This window comes from Alosa pseudoharengus, unplaced genomic scaffold, assembly GCF_046254945.1.
Source record: "Alosa pseudoharengus isolate Yale_2024_CS ecotype anadromous, Long Island Sound unplaced genomic scaffold, YU_APseudo_1.1 YU_APseudo_1.1_scf_5, whole genome shotgun sequence".
NCBI classification, from domain to species: Eukaryota; Metazoa; Chordata; class Actinopteri; order Clupeiformes; family Clupeidae; genus Alosa; species Alosa pseudoharengus.
Genome location: NW_027468837.1, coordinates 8,101,705 through 8,118,980, shown reverse-complemented (window position 1 = coordinate 8,118,980; position 17,276 = coordinate 8,101,705). Strand labels below are relative to the sequence as shown.

General features: G+C 47.1%; 1 protein-coding gene across 1 annotated transcript; it reads left to right on the top strand.

The window, feature by feature from the left end:
• Positions 1 to 534: 534 nt before the first annotated feature.
• On the top strand, positions 535 to 16,731 carry map3k12 (mitogen-activated protein kinase kinase kinase 12). Its single transcript, XM_076268142.1, is given in 15 exon segments — positions 535 to 1,003; positions 4,074 to 4,257; positions 5,213 to 5,404; positions 5,624 to 5,782; positions 9,570 to 9,728; positions 10,160 to 10,268; positions 11,303 to 11,412; positions 13,480 to 13,596; positions 13,957 to 14,094; positions 14,367 to 14,553; positions 14,555 to 14,662; positions 14,731 to 15,141; positions 15,483 to 15,550; positions 15,857 to 16,169; positions 16,596 to 16,731. Coding segments are annotated over 15 exon segments (2,838 nt in total). The 3' UTR covers positions 16,710 to 16,731.
• The last annotated feature ends 545 nt before the right edge of the window (positions 16,732 to 17,276 follow it).

Here is a 17,276-nt window from a genome sequence, read left to right as displayed (position 1 = left end):
TCCATTAAGTGGGATGTCATTGGGGATGCAGCCGACGTTGTGAGCGCCAGATTTTTCTCCTTCACTTTCCGAAAAACATGAAAGCCAAGGTCTGTGTTTGTATTAACACGGAAGACAGCTTTTTTTTCAAAGACTTTATCTGAGATGTGTGGGACAACAGAAGGAGGGTTCACAGTGTCAAATGGCATTGCTGTAGTCACACGTTTGAAAACTGGAGTGAGCGTGGAGTTTGAAAGGAACTGTCCCTGGCAAAACATCATCATTGCAATCCTCACAGCTTTATTCAGAACTGGGAAAATTGTGGTGTGTCCTTGTGTGCAACAAGCCATCTTGAAATTAATTCTATCGAATTGAATTAATCTATTTTTCTCTCTATTCATCTAGGTTGTGAATTGGTCCCTGAACCCAGTCAGTCTCACATAAACACACACACACACACACACACACACACACACACACACACACACACACACACACACACACACATACACACACTACAGAAGGGGAGGATTCTTCAGATGAACACAGCTCCTGATGGCCTGCATCCATGACACCCGCGCTCCATCGCCCTCCCTGTCCGGCTTCAGCACCCCCATCTCGGAGCCCCCTTTCCGACGGCTGGACGCCGAGACCCCCGCCTGCACCCCGGAGACCGACCTCACGCCCACCCAGTGCGTCCTGCGCAACGTGCTCTCCATCGACACCGGCGCCGCCCCAGAGCCTGGTGGGGGCGGGGGTGGCGGTACTGGACACAGCCCCACGCCCAGCGACGAGCCGCCGGAGCACTTTGCCAACAGCGTGCTGAAGCTCCACGACCACGATCACGGTTGCCCCGGCGGGGCGGGAGCGGAGGGTCAGCGGTGCGGCCATGTCGACGACATCCGGCTCCAGTGCCAGTCCGGTGGCGGAGGAGGCTTTCTGGAGGGACTGTTTGGATGCCTGAAGCCTGTTTGGACTATGATTGGCAAAGCCTACTCCACGGAGCATAAACACAATTACGAAGGTAAGAGAACAGCGAGAAAGAAGAAGAGAAATTGTGGCACCTCCTGTTGGCAGGGGTTATAATCGCATCTGATCACTGTGACTGGATTGAAGCAGGTAAAGGATGAATGGTTGATAGTGATGATGAATGGATTGAACCAGTTGAATGGTCTCAAAAAAGAGTTCGGAGTTATACACATACAAATACAGTATGCAACATAGATGACCTTCCTTGCACTGATTGAGACCGACATTGTTGTTTACAGCGTCACTGAGTGGACAAAGAGTGGAGGAAAAGGGGATGATATGAAGAACATGGCAACATAGGAGTGTCTTAATTACACTCAAGTCATCTGAATCCTTTCTCGTGAATTAGGTCACTGTGCTGTGCTATAAATGTTAGCATGCTATCACAAAGCGTTTGACAGTCAGAATTGCCCACCCAATTAAGATGAAAAATGCTACAGACGGTAGCCCAGTGCCCTGGCTGTCTGGACCAGGCATTATTCTGTGAAATTACACTGGGGGTCTTTCTCTCTCTCTCTCTCTCTCTCTCTCTCTCTCTCTCTCTCTCTCTCTCTCTCTCTCTCTCTCTCTCTCTCTGTCTCTCTCTCTCTCTCTCTGTTTTTTTCCTTCTCCCTCTTTAATTCGCTGTCTCTTTGAGTGGCCCTGCCCCCACTGAGATGTGGCAGTGCACGTGACGCAGGTCTGTTTATGTCTGCTGCCACTACAATAGCACACAGGTCCCCCGAGAGCCCCTTCCACCACCAAATCTGCCTCATGTTTTATTCATGGCCACACACTGACCCCGCACCTCTCATCTCTATTAACACACGCCTGGCACACTCGCACACACTTGCACGCACACACACACACACACATACAAGCACTAACACACACACACATACACACACACACACATGAAATACTGAACACCAAAGAAGGGGATTTATGTGAAACATTTAATGGTCTTGCTTTATTGCTCCTGCTATCCATACTCTCCGCAGTGTTTTATCACTTTGTGCTGCTCTCACATCCATGCCTTCCCTCCATCCTTCTATCCCTCCATCCTTCATCCCTCCATCTATTCATCCCTCCACACGTATCCATCCCTCCACCCGTCCTTCCTTCCACCCCTCTGTTCATCCATCTCTCCATCCATCCATCTATCCATCCAACCATCCTTCTATTCTTCTGTCCATTTTCTGTCTTTCCTGGCTCTCCTCTCTGTGCTCATCCATTTCCCTGCTATCTCTGGCCTCCGCTGCGCTCCTTCAGACTGACCTCTTCTGCTGTGCCGTCCTCGCTGGCCATTACGCTAATTGACTACTCGAGCGAGGATCCATAAAACAAACTGGAAAAGGATAATGGAATGGATTGTAGTAATGACCCTTCGTGGCCAGGTAGTCCTCCTTTTTAGGGGGATGAAATGATGAAACGGAGACTGCAGACATTTGCAGCGTTTTGGACTCCGTCCATTGGCCCGCGCCTCTAGAAAAGAACCGCGGGGGATCTGGGCTAGTCGCTAATTTGGGGCAGTTTAGCAGTTCAAAGAAGGCAGCCTCTTCGAACGCTAGCACGCACAAACCCCCAGCATGGAGAATAGACTGCCCCCCACACATCCACCCACCCAACCCCAGAGTCCACCATCCTAAAAACATGGTGGAAATCTGTATGCATTTATAAATAATTCTTAGTTATTATTCTGTTTTGTTTTGCACAAAAATTTCACGCTAGAAAAATGCTGCAGGCTCTCAGAACCGTCTGTTTCCTCTATCCTGTAGCTCCTCTTACGCTCTCTCTCTCACTCACTCACACACACACACACACACACACACACACACACACACACACACACACAGAGACACAGAGACACAGAGACACACACACACACACACACACACAGACACAGACACACACACACACACACACACACGCATACACACACACACACACACACACACACACACACACACACACACAGAGACACACACACACACACACACACACACACACACACACACACACACACACACACACACACACACACACACACACACACACACACACACACATACCTCCTTTGGGAATCCATTCTACCTCTCTAACTCTCCCACTTAACACCCTCCCCTCCTCCTAAATCCTCGCCTCCCCCACCTCTTACTCTTCCTAGGTTCTGAGAATCTTGTCGCCGGGCGCCAGCACAATGGCTGCAGGCAGGATTTAGAGCCAAAAGCATATTACCCGCAGCAGATTAGAGTTTTACGTCTGTCTGCGACCAAACTGTGGGCACCGGCCATAGAGGTCAAGCATTGGATGTCAACACACTGTGCACTGTGTCACTGTTGGTAAGCTCACTCTCTCCGAGATGTGAGGGAAGGTTGTATAAATTGAGCCCCAATAGCAGATTTCTTTTTGGCACATTTCCCCAAAATTTTCCCAGGCGTTGTCGTTTTGGCTGCTGGTTTTCTGGGTGAGTAACAGATGACGCATCACTACCCACAAAGCCCTGATTACTGCCATGACCAGCAGGCCTCAAACTTCATTGGCGACGCTGGGCCACGCTACATTGGCTCTCATGCTAACAAGGAAAAGCAGGAACTGTCACAAAGTAGACGCAACAAAGGGCAAATGTTGCGGAGAAAATCAATTGAGAATGAGAAATATGTCTACAACCCGACAGTGAAGCCAAAGCAGCAGGACCTCGATTAAACAAATGCCAGACTGGCTCACTTTCGTTTCTCTCATTCTCTCTTTCCCATGTCCACAAACATCCTTCTGTTGCATTCCGTTCTTCCTCCCTGTCCTTTAGTATTGCACTGAACACTCTCTTTACCTCTTTAGTATTGCACTGAACACTCTCTTTACCTCTTTAGTATTGCACTGAACACTCTCTTTACCTCTTTAGTATTGCACTGAACACTCTCTTTACCTCTTTCTTGCTCGTCTTCTGCCTGTTCTCTTTTCACTTACCTCTTATTCTCTTTTCTCCTCCTGTCATCCTTGTCTCCCTCTCTCTCTCTCTCTCTCTCTCTCTCTCTCTCTCTCTCTCTCTCTCTCTCTCTCTTTTTCTCTTTCTCTCTGTCTCTCAGAGGTCTGGGAGGTTCCGTTTGAGGAGATCTCGGACCTGCAGTGGGTGGGGAGTGGGGCCCAAGGTGCCGTCTTCCTGGGGAAGTTCCACGGAGAGGAGGTTGCCGTGAAGAAAGTGAGGGACATCAAGGAGACTGACATCAAGCACCTGCGCAAACTCAAACACCCCAACATCATTACCTTCAAGTGAGTAACGTTAAAGTACCCCAACATCATTACCTTCAAGTGAGTAACGTTAAAGCACCCCCACATCATTACCTTCAAGTAAGTGAAGCACCCTAACGTCTTGACATTGGAGACAGTATAGCAACAGCCCTCTGCAACTGTAGTTGTAGTGAAGTGTAGTACACATAACACTAGATTAGTCTAATAAGAGCTCCTGATAATTTGAGCATGTTGCCTTCAGCTCATCTTAATTCATGTGAAGCATCCATCCAATCCACCAGTCCTGTTGAAAGGTGGTTTACCAGTATACACTGTTCCTCCATAATGCCGTGGCTCACTGGAATGATATAACAACACGCTGGTTATACAGTCGTTACGCTGCGTTAACTGAGGCTTTTGCCAAATGAAATCTTTGCAACATTGTAAAGATCAGCAGTGCAGGGGGAGCTGTAGCACAGGGGCTCCGTTCCACATCTGGGTCTCAGTGCCCTCGGGGAGCCAGGTTTGTTTCCGGCCTGCAGTCATTTCCCGATCCCGTCCCATGCCATCTCTCTCTCCCACTAGGCTCCTGTCTCTGTTTTACTCTCCTATTGATGGCTGCAAAAAAAGCCGTACTGTCGGTATGAAAAAACCCCTAGCTTGAGTTGCTGCAGCCAACAGTTAGAGATTCCAGGCAGCTACGGTGCTACACTCTGGGGGCATGTTCATGAGCCCCCATGTTCATGTGGTGCTGTAGCTGCCTGGCTGCTTTAAAAAAAATCTAATTGCCTGATTTCTCCTTTAAAAATAAAGATCTACACTACAGTCCATTTAGTAATCAATCCTTACGTTTTTATTTTCTGCTGAGGTTTTGAAACTGTGGCAAATGGTTGCCAGCTGAGTTTACACATTTACACAGGAGCACTCTTTCAGCTGGACAGAGCATCTTTCCAGAATTGCCCTTAATGTATGCCCCACTCCCTGCTGTCCACCCCAGGGGCATCTGCACTCAAGCTCCATGCTACTGCATCATCATGGAGTACTGCGCCCAGGGGCAACTGTACGAGGTGCTGCGGGCGGGCCGGAAGATCACCCCCTCCCTGCTGGTGGACTGGGCCATGGGCATCGCTGGGGGCATGAACTACCTGCACCTCCACAAGATCATCCACAGAGACCTCAAGTCACCCAAGTGAGTATTGCTTTGGGACGTCAATCCAAAAGTTTAGCTATGACTGTGGCTAAGATAAAGGGATGAGTTAATTGATGAGAAAAGACTTGTTGAGAAAAGGATTAGCATTGTAAGGCTTTCTAAGAGTATCCAACATAATTAAAAAGAATACCTCAAAATAGTGGACTGATTGACTGTCAGATTTATGGTGTTGACTTCCTGATATTCTGTTCATTGTAGTATGCTGATCACATATGACGACCTAGTGAAGATATCAGACTTTGGAACCTCGAAGGAGCTGAGTGACAAGAGTACCAAGATGTCTTTCGCTGGTACGGTGGCCTGGATGGCACCAGAGGTCATACGAAATGAGCCAGTCTCGGAGAAAGTAGATATTTGGTAAGCAGTAGCTATCTATTGTTTGTTATCATTGTTTCCTTCCTGCTCTGTATGGTACTCTGCTTGATATATGTTATAGAAATATATAACAGTGAAATAGTATGGAGAAGGTAAAACATAACATGGATTACTTTTGTATTTTCTAGGAGCTGGAGGTGCAATTGACTATAACTAAAAGGCAAAATATTTTTGACTGTATGCAATAGCATTTACACCCTTGACAAATTGAAATGGCAGCTTCTTGTATTACAGTATTTTAGAACGAGCGTGAGAAAGAGCATGCATCTGATTTGACCAAAAGCCTCCCAAGCCACACATACTATACAATCCAGTGAAGAGCGCATTGATAATGGTGGCTTTATATTGCTTGATATTTCAAGGTGCTGGATTATGGCCACCAAAGTTGTCTATCTGTGTGTCTGTGTTGTCTCCATTGCTATTTATTATCTTTTGTGTTGTGTCGCTGGTTGTGTGTTTCTTGATACCTGGCTGCAACTTAATTTGACCCTGTGGGATAATAAATTTCAATTGACTTGAAAGTGCAACTAATAACAGTTACATTACATACAAATATACATAAGTATCTTAACATTTATAAATGTTTAATGTGCATCATTTAATGTGTAATGTTTAATGTGCAAAATTCACAATACCTCCACTAAGGCTATAGGGAGCGACTGCAGCTGTAGCCCCTGATCTCTCTAGCCATTCCAGCCTCATCTCTCAGTGTTGCCCTCTCACCCCTCCACTGCCTCTCTGAAAGGAATGCTCGCTTAATTCAATAATTGATTTGCCAGATGCTCTAGAGAGGCTGATAGAACCAAAAAGCCTTGCACTTGGCGGCATGCCAGTGTTGCATTTGGAGACATAGGAGAATCCCATTTCCACTCATTTAAAAAGAAGAAAAAAACAAGTAAAAAATGAAAGAAAGGAAGAAAAAAGGAAGCAAAGAGTACTGGCGGACTAACGGGGAGAAATATATATTTATATACTAATATAAGACTCTGCTTTCTTGTCTTGCTGTTCCTTCGGAGGGATGAAGTCTCCAGGCCTGTCTGGCTGGGTTGTGTGTGAGCCATGCGGTAATGTGTTCTGGCAGTGAGAGCAGAATGCTTTAGAGAGTTCTGGATCTGAAGGCCAACTATGCAACATCCTTTATTACAAATGAGACCTTGACCCACTCTACTGTGTCTAGGAGTAAAAGCAATGCCAAGTCAACTTAATGTATGTTTTTAATGACACTGTTAGGGTTTATCTACCCACAATTCTGTACCATTTGTGGAGGACGTCCTCCAAGTGAGGGTTAAAGAGAGGGGAAATGTGTTAAACTCATTTAGAGCTTTCTGCATCACATGCTGAGATATTGCAGCTCCACCTGGCTACCGATGCCATCATGTCTTGGTACTTTTCACCTAACTGTAGTCAAAGGTGTCAGGCTGCGTTGGTAACTCTTATCATGAGCAGTCCACCTTGCTATTTTGTTGTCATGGTTTTATGCATTTATGCATTTGCTCACCTGTACATGGGATGACAGCAGTCCATCTATAAAGGCATGTTGTTGTTGTAACAGTGATGTTCTCATCTCTATGGCTCTAGTGTGTTCTGCATGTACCTACTGTAGCCTGATAAAGACGTTGTTTTCATCTTGAGGTACCTTGAAAAGCGCTATAGAAATGCAGTGTGTTGTTGTTGGGTTGTTTTCATACAGTAGCCTTTAAGGGTGACCTCTTGCCTCACAGCTCCCTTTGTTAAATCCACAATGATAGGAATAAAGCAGTGTTATGGAGAGTCACTCAGTTAATGAAGTAAGATATATTTGGCCTCTGTCCAACTCAAAACTATAACAGTAAGTTCCCCATTTACGTAAAGTACCCTGTGAAGAATATGGCGGTTTATAATATACTGTACATGAAGCATTATGTAAGGTGCAATACGGGCATGCAGCATTCTAAGTGAGTACGGAGGAGTGCTGTCCCCAGGACTGTGGGGGGTGTGTGTGTGTTTCTGGCACTGTCCAGAGACCTGGCCCGCCTCAGCCAGACGGCCCAATCCTGCAGCAACCAGATTAAAAATTGAGGAAAATAAAATGAGCTGAGGTAGCAAAGTGAGAGTTGCGCTGCTAAAACATTCACTGGAGCGCGCGCGCACACACACACATACATGCACGCACGCACGCACGCACACACACACACGCGCGCACACACGCGCACACACGCACACACGCGCATACACACACACACACACACACACACACACACACACACACACACACACACACACACACACACACACACACACACACACACACACACACACACACACACACACACACACACACACACACACACATGCGCACGCACACACACACACACACACAGGAGAGATTCAAAAAGCTCCTCACTGCCCAGAATTCAGACAGAATCCTTCTCATGCATAAATGTATAATATCTCGGCAACTCCAGTCTGACTAAAGAGATTGTGAATTTTGAGAAGATGGGGATAATGATGGACCATTACCAATGTGCTATGACAATTCAGACCACAATTACAGAGCTGCCAGTCAGACGCTAAAATGGGTTGAGTTTTTTTGCATCTTCTTTCCCCCTCACTATTTCAAAATCCAAGGAGGCCATAGATGGATCCCATTCTTTTTTTTATCCTTTTTTTTACCCCGTGGTGAAGAAGAATCTCACAGTCGATGCGTCAATGGCGAGTCTCTAAAAATACTTCCACAAGTGCGCAGCTCTCACAACCACTCTCTCAAGCTGCTTCCTTCCTCGTCTCCTGCATGAAGTGCGCACAGGCGTCACCATGGCAATCAAAGGTGTCATCGACAACAAGCATGTACCACGTCACGACCCCCAACACATAAAAACACACACACAAACAAACACACACACACACACACACACACCCTCCCTCCCCTGAGGCATAACTGCAGGGGACTGTGGGAATCTCTGCCCTGCACTGGTCTTCAGAGTCCAGAAGGCCAAAGCTGTGGAGGTGTAAAACAAACGTACATACTTGTTGTCGACGACACCTTTGATTGCCGTGGTGACGCCTGTGTGCACTTCATGCAGGAAGCCAGTGGGTCAACATTTGCACGTGCTGAAAGAGCCAATGTGTTTCTGTTTTCATGCATTTGTTAGTGCAGTCGTAGATGTTATCGCCGGTCTGCGTGCATCAGCAGGACTACCACGTGCAGAATACCAGACTCGGCCAATGAACCGTGTTTTTGCTGTGTGTTTCGCTGTGTGGTGTCAATATCAAGGTCTGAGCTCACACAAAGGCAAGAGAGAGATGAGATCCAGCTCAGGTCTGACACCTCATGGAGAACATAAAGAACAACTGTTGAAATAGTCCGCTGGCTTCCAATGCTCTGCCAATCCTAATGTATGCTGGTGCTAATGGAATGTGAATGACTCCTTTCTACATCAAGCCAAAGGCGTACTCACTCATGCCTGACATTATGTAACGTGTCATTTCTGCTAAAAGTGACAGATTATGGTACTTTGTGATCTTTGACTAGTGGGACTAATAATGAATATTACTCATGCTCTCCTCCTTCTCCTTTTTGCTCTCACTTTGTCTCTCTCTCTCGCTCGCTCTCTCTCTACCTTCTCTCTCTCCCTCTTTCTCTCCACCCTCTCTGTCTCTCCCTCTCTCTCTCTCTCTTCTTTTTCTCTCTCACTTTCTCTCTCTCGCACACTCTCTCCACCCTCTCTCTCTCCCTCCCTCCCTTTTTCTCTCTCTCTCTCTCTCCACCCTCACTTTTTCCCTCTCTCAGGTCATTTGGCGTGGTTCTGTGGGAGATGCTGACAGGAGAGGTTCCATATAAAGACGTGGACTCCTCTGCCATCATCTGGGGAGTGGGCAACAACAGCCTGCAACTGCCAGTCCCTGAGAGCTGCCCAGACGGCTTTAAAATTCTCCTCAAACAGTGCTGGTAAGAGACAGAATGAGAATAACAGAGAGCGAGAGAGAGAGAGGGAGGGATGGATGAGGAAATGTAGTGAGAGGAGCAGAGAGAGAAAGAAAGAAATCGTTGTGGGTCATGATTGCTGTGAGAGAGTGAGGGAGGAAGGGATGGAGTGAGGGAGGGAGGGAGGGATGGATGGAGGGAGGGAGGGAGAGATCAGGTGTACACAATCTGAGAAAATAACGGTTGAATTTGAGAGAAATAGGCAGCAGTGCTGGACTAATATGGGGTGATTGTGGAGCGTTTGCAGGTCTGGGATGCCACAGCTGTTGTTTAGGGACCTAGTAGAAAAGCACCCATTTCATACTGGAACATTTGGGTCTGAAGCAAATGTCTTCATTTTTCACATTTATCCATGCCTGGGGGTGTGTGATCATGTTTTGATTTGTCGCCCGCAGGAACTGCAAACCACGAAACAGACCGTCCTTCCGGCAAATTCTACTCCATTTGGATATAGCCTCAGCCGACGTCTTGTCCACTCCACAGGAGACATACTTTAAATCACAGGTACTTCCACACTTCTATGTTTACTGCCTGTCATTCTCCCTCGGCGGGCCACACTCAGAAGGGATTACTGAAGAAATGCCCACAGAAGATGTATAAAAACTGCACAGACGATGTATAGAAACTGCTCTGAAGGGACATGCTTGCCCCAGAAACAATATGTTAGGGTGCCTGTAAGGAAGAAATTGAATTCAAATCTGGAGTGTTCATCATCTGCAGTATTTACCATCACTACTTCTTCTGCTTTTCACCCTTCCTTTCTCTTGCTCTCTCTCACAAACACACACACACACACACACAAACAAACTAACACACATACACACACAAATACACACACACACACACACACACACACACAATTCTCTTTTCCTTTCCCGATGGCTGCACCTCTTTCTGATTAGATCTAATGACGCAAATAGGGTTCACTTAGCCTTGCTCTCGCTCTCCCTCTCAGGGGTTATACTGGATTTCACTTTGGATAGTCACAAGAGCTAGTTTGCTAACAAAGTCTATTGACTTATTTTAATAGGAAAGAGAACCAATTACAAGGTAGACAGTGACATAAAGAGAGAGAGAGGGATAGAGATAGAGAGAGAGAGAGAGACACTAAGAGAGAGACCATATGGAGAGGAATGGCAAGTGTATCTGTAGGCAAAGGATATCCACCACATCCCAAGTGACATTATGGAAACAGCCACACACTAGTCTGCAGGTGCACACAAATCAAAGGTCCATTCCCACCTTACACAACCCTTTCCAGAACACAATTTGATACAAAGTTCTTCTGTGTAACCTTAAAAAGCTGTCGGGTTCATGCCTCCTGAGATTTGTTATGGTTGGCCTGTTGTGACACAGCTTGCATTTGAAGTGTTTGTCTTATGCTTACACTGTTGTAGCTAACACACTACTAAATTCTGTGCTCTTTTTCTGTGTGTTTGTGTGTGTGTGTGTGTGTGTGTGTGTGTGTGTGTGTGTGTGTGTGTGTGTGTGTGTGTGTGTCTGTGTGTGTGTGTCTGTGTGTGTTCTGCCGGGCTCAGGCGGAGTGGAGGGAGGAGGTGAAGCAGCACTTTGAGAAGATCAAGTCGGAGGGGACATGCCTGCACCGATTGGACGAGGAGCTAATCATCCGCCGCCGAGAAGAGCTCAGGTCAGTCTCCACGAGCGACACATGGGGGATTGTGGGATTGGAGTCCCACTTGGAGGACACTGGAGCACTGCCCTGTTACTTCTTGAATAATTATTCAGATTCATATCTCTTCCAGTTTTGGCCTTACACACTTTCTGCAGATTTTGGCTCATTATGTCAAAACTCTACACATAAGCCAAATAAGACATAGCACTTGGGGATACATATGCCAAAATGAAACACTGCAATCAAAATCTAAAAATCCTTTCTAAAAATTAAATTCTTGCAACAAAATGACACACACATGCACCATTTGAATTACTCTTTCAAACCAGCAGCAACACACTGAGGTGAAAACACTGCGATTTTTGGTAACACTTTACTTGACAGTATCGACATAAGAGTGACATGACACTGTCATGACACATGAATTAACCCTTAACCCTAACCCTAATCCTAACCTATAACCCTAACCCTACCCTAACTTGTTATGACAAAAAACAAATGTCACTTAATAACAGAAGTGTTATGTCATAAACATTTATGACTTGTTTATGACACGTTCATGACAGTGTCATGTCATGTCACTTATGTCGATACTGTCAAGTAAAGTGTAACCCGATTTTTACTATCTGTATTGTAATTTTCCCAGACAGTCTTTTGTGAAACTCAAGAATAGAAATGCTCCAGTAATCAGCTTACACTTTTTAATGATTGCAACAAAAAATTAGATATAATATAATATAATATAATATAATATAATATAATATAATATAATATGTATGGAGTAAAGGGGCAAGTACAAAACTGTAAACGGGGTACTCAATGTAAAAGCACACAATTGGAAAGGTACACGATGGCTTATCTGAAGCCTATTTCTAGTGCTAAGTCTCAGACTGATTGATTGGAGTTCAGTTTTCTCTGTAAGTGTTTTCAGGTATTACCAATTACCAGATGTGTTTTGCATTTTGAATAGAAGTGCTTTCCCAATGGTTACAAGAGATTGATTTTTTTTATCAAAGTGTCTAATGTAAGAAACCATGTGTAGTGTTTTGCAGTAAGTGTGTTGCAGAATTTAAAAAAAAGTGCAAAGCAGAAAGTGTGTTTAAGGTATGATTGCACTGTGTTTAAAGTGTGCTTACACAACAACTTTAGGTTTTGGTCTAAGCATTCATTTCTAGTGTGTAAGCAATGGGCAAAATGTAATAATACCTAATAGATGGTGACAAAGTCTACATTTTCCTCATGTGAGTTGTGCGGTCTAAACCTTAGCTCACCTTTGATGCCGATCACAGCGTGGGTCTGTTTGTGCAGCTTTATTAGGCATGGTTAGGTTGGATGTGTTGCTGTAACCATGGTGACAATGCCAGAAGCATAACTGTGTGGCAGCAATAACTGGTTAGAAGCAAGCTGATTAGATGCCATGCAAGACACTATCACCTCCCACATGTTGCTTAGTGTTTGGTTTCTCTCTATCCGTCTGTCATGTCAAGTAATTGTCAAGAAAGTCGACCTGAATTCATCTGAAAGGGAAAGAATAACTCTCTCACGTCCTTGACATTTAGTTTCAAAGATATCTTTAAAGTTAGAAGGTTTTTCGATGACACTGTTAAATCAAATGAAATCTAAGGCTTGAAAAATGAGCTTGCAATGAATCGTGTGTCTTTCAAAAAAGACATAGGGAATGGGATATTGATATGACAGGCTGAAATACAAGCTTGGATGCTCACATTCTGAGGCTAAGCAGTAGCACTGTAGAGTAATGTCACAAATAACATCGGAATAGTATCACGTAACACTCCACAGTGAGTGAGTGAGAGTGAGTGAGTGAGTGAGAGTGTGTGTGTGTGTGTGTGTGTGTGTGTGTGCACCTAAGGGTATCTTATGTCAGTGTGGCAGAGTGAAATCTACATAGAATTGCAGCAATCCATCCCTCACCCTCCACCCCCATGACAACTGGTAAATAAATCAATCCACTTTAGTGCTGCACAACTAAACTTAAACTGGTTCTTACATTACATGTCTCTCCCTGTTCTCTCTCTCTCTCTCTCCTCTCTCTTCCCTTCTTCTTTCTTCTCCGTCTCAAAGGCACGCCCTGGACATCCGCGAGCACTACGAGCGGAAGCTCGAGAGAGCCAACAACCTGTACATGGAGCTGAGCGCTGTCATGCTACAGCTGGAGCTCAAAGAGAAGGAACTCCTCAGGTAAGAGCCCGCCACACACCACACACACACACACACACACACACACACAGAACAACTGACAGGAGGGGAAGACCATAGAGAGAATGAGAGAGAGAAATCAAAGAGAGGAGAGGAGAGAGAAGGGGAGGAAAACAGAAAACGACAAGACTGCGTATGAATATTTCATCTGTAAGCTGAGCCCAGAGGATCAATGAGGGAACTTTCTCAGGCATGAAAAGAGAGAAAGCAGTGGGGAGTAGGAAGAGGCGGAGAGAAGGGGGGGAGGGTGGAGGGGTGAAGATGCTGGGGAGCTGGAGGAGGAAAATGTTTTATAATGTTTTTGTTAAAGTCTTCCTCTGTGTGTGTGTGTCTGTATGGCAGGAGGGAGCAGTCGTTGGATAAGAAGTACCCGGGTCTCTTCAAGCACCACAGCTCCAGACAGAGCGGCTCCTCCAACTCCATGGAGAAGCTCATTAAGAAGCGCAACGTGCCTCAGAAGCTGCCCTCCCACAGCAAGAGGTGAGCAATGGGAAACACCTCCAAATGATAATGAACTTCAATCTTAAAACAAGGACTGGGACCATAAAATATATGATTCTGGTTTTATTTACAGTTAACTGTTCCTGTTTTATGTACAGTTTATTGTTTTACGTAACATTTACTGTTATTACATTAAGGACAGAGAAGCTGCACTCTTTTAGATATTTATTAAAGGCTGATGTTTTGGCAAACAGCCTTTATCAAGGTTCCGTTTACTTCCGGTTATTGATTATCGGTTATTCATTCTCTAGGCCAGACCTGCTGAAGTCCGAGGTCATCCTGCCCAAGCTGGACTCGTCCATGACGCAGGTCACCATCCCCTCCTGCCCCAACAAAGGCTCCACCTCGCCCGGCCGCTCCCGCCGTGGGAAGCCCCGCTACCGGAAGGCAGGCAAGGGCAGCAGTGGCGACCTGGCGGGCCTGAAGGCCACACTGTCCACATCCCTCCGCGACACCTTCAACACGGCCTCCACCGGCGGCGGCGGAGGAGGTGGTGGTGGAGGCGGAGGAGGAGGAGGAGGAGGCAACAGCACCAGCTCCCAGATCAGCAGCAAGCAGCACCTGGACCCAAGCGCGGCCCTGCGTGGGCTGCAGCACGACCTCCTGCTCAAGAAGATGTCCTCGTCCAGCCCTGACCTCATCTCCACCACCCTGGAGGCCGAGGGCAGGGGGCGGCGCGAGGAGGGAGGAGGGGCACTCCCCGAGCTGGACAGGGGCGGCATGAGCGCCTCGGGCGGCGTTGGCGACGGGGCTGACCCCGGCGTGGGCACGGACGACCTGACGGAGACGCCGCCGCGGAGCGACACGCCCAGCGAGGACGCCAACTCCATCCCGTTCTCCAGCAGCCCGGACTCGCCGTGCGGGAGGGGTGCGGCGGCCGGGCGGGGCTCGGGCCTGGGATCGCCACGGTTACAGGACGGGGAGGAGAAGGAGGAGGCCACCGGCATGATCCGCTCACCCCGCGGGGGCACGGCACACCTCACCCCAGCCGCCATACTGTACAGGGCTGCAGTCACACGCAAGCAGGTGGGCAGGCTGGATGAGCTCATCTGTCTGTGTGTGTGTATGTGTGTTGAAGTAATCCGTGTGTGTGTGTGTGTGTGTGTGTGTTTGAGAGAGAGAGAGAGAGAGAGACAGGGAGAAATTGGCCAGGCTGAGCTTACATCCTCTGACATTGCCGAGTTTATTTGTGGTGATGACTCACTCCCTCTAAAAGAGGTTAACAAAACAACAACTGTGCCTCTTTGCGGGCTTGCCTGCCTCAGACTCTGAAGCACAACGTGTTCTTTTGGCTCGGCCAAAAAGCTTGCCTGCATGCTCAAAAACCTCTCCTTCCTCTGTGTCTTTCTCTTTCCTGCCTTTCACAGAGACGAGGAGTGTCCTCAGAAGAGGAGGAGGGGGAGGTAGATAGTGAAGTGGAGTTGCCACGGAGACGGTAAGCTACGATAAGGACCGCCTCACTGAAGTCTTCATTACAGCTGCTGCATGTAATGTGACCATTATTACAGGAAGCTCATAGTTCACCACAGGGCTTGATATACGCCCACACACACACACACGCTCACACAGTTCGGCTTCACACATGAGTCTTGACCCAAACACCTGACCTCTCCTCTGTCGTCATATGAATAACATCTTTAAAGACAATTTACGTCAAATATGCGTTAGTAACTGTAGTTGAAATAGCAGGGTAATGAATGCTGGTCAGCAGGCCTCTCATCAGTCCCCCCTTTGTGTCCAGGCGGCCGGTGAGCATGACAAAGTGTCAGTCCGTGTCGACCTTCAGCTCAGAGAACCTGTCAGTGTCTGACGGCGAGGAGGGCAACACCAGTGACCACTCGCACAGCGGCACGCCCGACGTTGTCAGCACCAACACGGACGAAAGGCTGGACGACAAGAGTGACGACCTGCTCTCCCAAGGCTCGGAGATCCCCGCCGATCCCGCCGACCCCTCCGACCCTGCGGACGCCGTCGACCCTGGCCAGGGCTCGGATGGGCTGTCCGAGAAGGAGGCCGCCATCAGGCACGTCCGAACGCAGCTCAACTGCTACGAGGTATGTCACAGGACTGCGGGCAAAACCATGGCAACCAACCAACACACAGCGATGGTGCTGACCAGTTTTTCACAGTGCAACACCAAATACAGTACAGTGAGGGTGGTAGTTCTATCTGGCACTTGGTAACAACACATTATTGTAGGGTCACACTAGATGGACTGTAGGCTGCAAAACTTCTTGATGTAAAAGAAATTGTCATTACAGTAACATTCAGAACAGATGAATGAGATGAGTTTAATATGAGCAAAAGCCAAAGTTAAAGATGATGATGACCAGACAGTATCAGTGTGTGTCGGCAGACACCTTAATGTCCATATCCAAACTAAGAAATGTATAAGATCTTTGGTAGTTGAGGCTGAGAGACATTGAGAGGTGTCGTTAACACTGTTTTATTCTGTTCTGCCCACGCGTGTCCCTCTGCAGAACCAGGCCCTTTATGACGACTCGGACTGCGACAGCGCTGAGTTGGACCACTCAGGCAGTGCCGAGCCCAGCAGCAGCAGACCGCCCAGCAACTGGGAGGAGCCACAGGCCTGAGCCGCCCTGGACATAACGCAGGATGGGGGTATGGAGATGGACACGCTCCTGCAAAGCCCCAGACCTCCTCACAACACACACACACACACGGTGGAGATCTCCTCACACATAAACATACACACACACAGGATGGGGAGAGACTGACACATTTCTGTAAAGGCACAGACCTCCTCACCCCCCCCCCCCCCCCACACACACACACACACACACACACCCCAGCTGTGCAAAAACACTTCCCCCCCACCCACCTCAACTCTCCCTGTGTTATCTTACCTCCTTGCTCCGAGAGACTCTGGGAATCCACTTCGGGAGAAAACATAACTTTCCGTTTTCACAACTCTCCCTCCTTGTTTTCTCCATTGTTTTAAAAACGTCCCATACTTCAGGTTATACCTCATATTTCCATTCTCATTTACACACACACTGTTAAAGAGCTCTTTAACTTACTTGTACATATTTATTCTCAAGTGGTCCTCTGTGCCCATTACTCCGTTGGTCTAGCTTTGATTCTTTCTCTTTTTTTCCTTTTTTTAAAATCCGTTACTTGCCAGTGACTTATTTTTACGT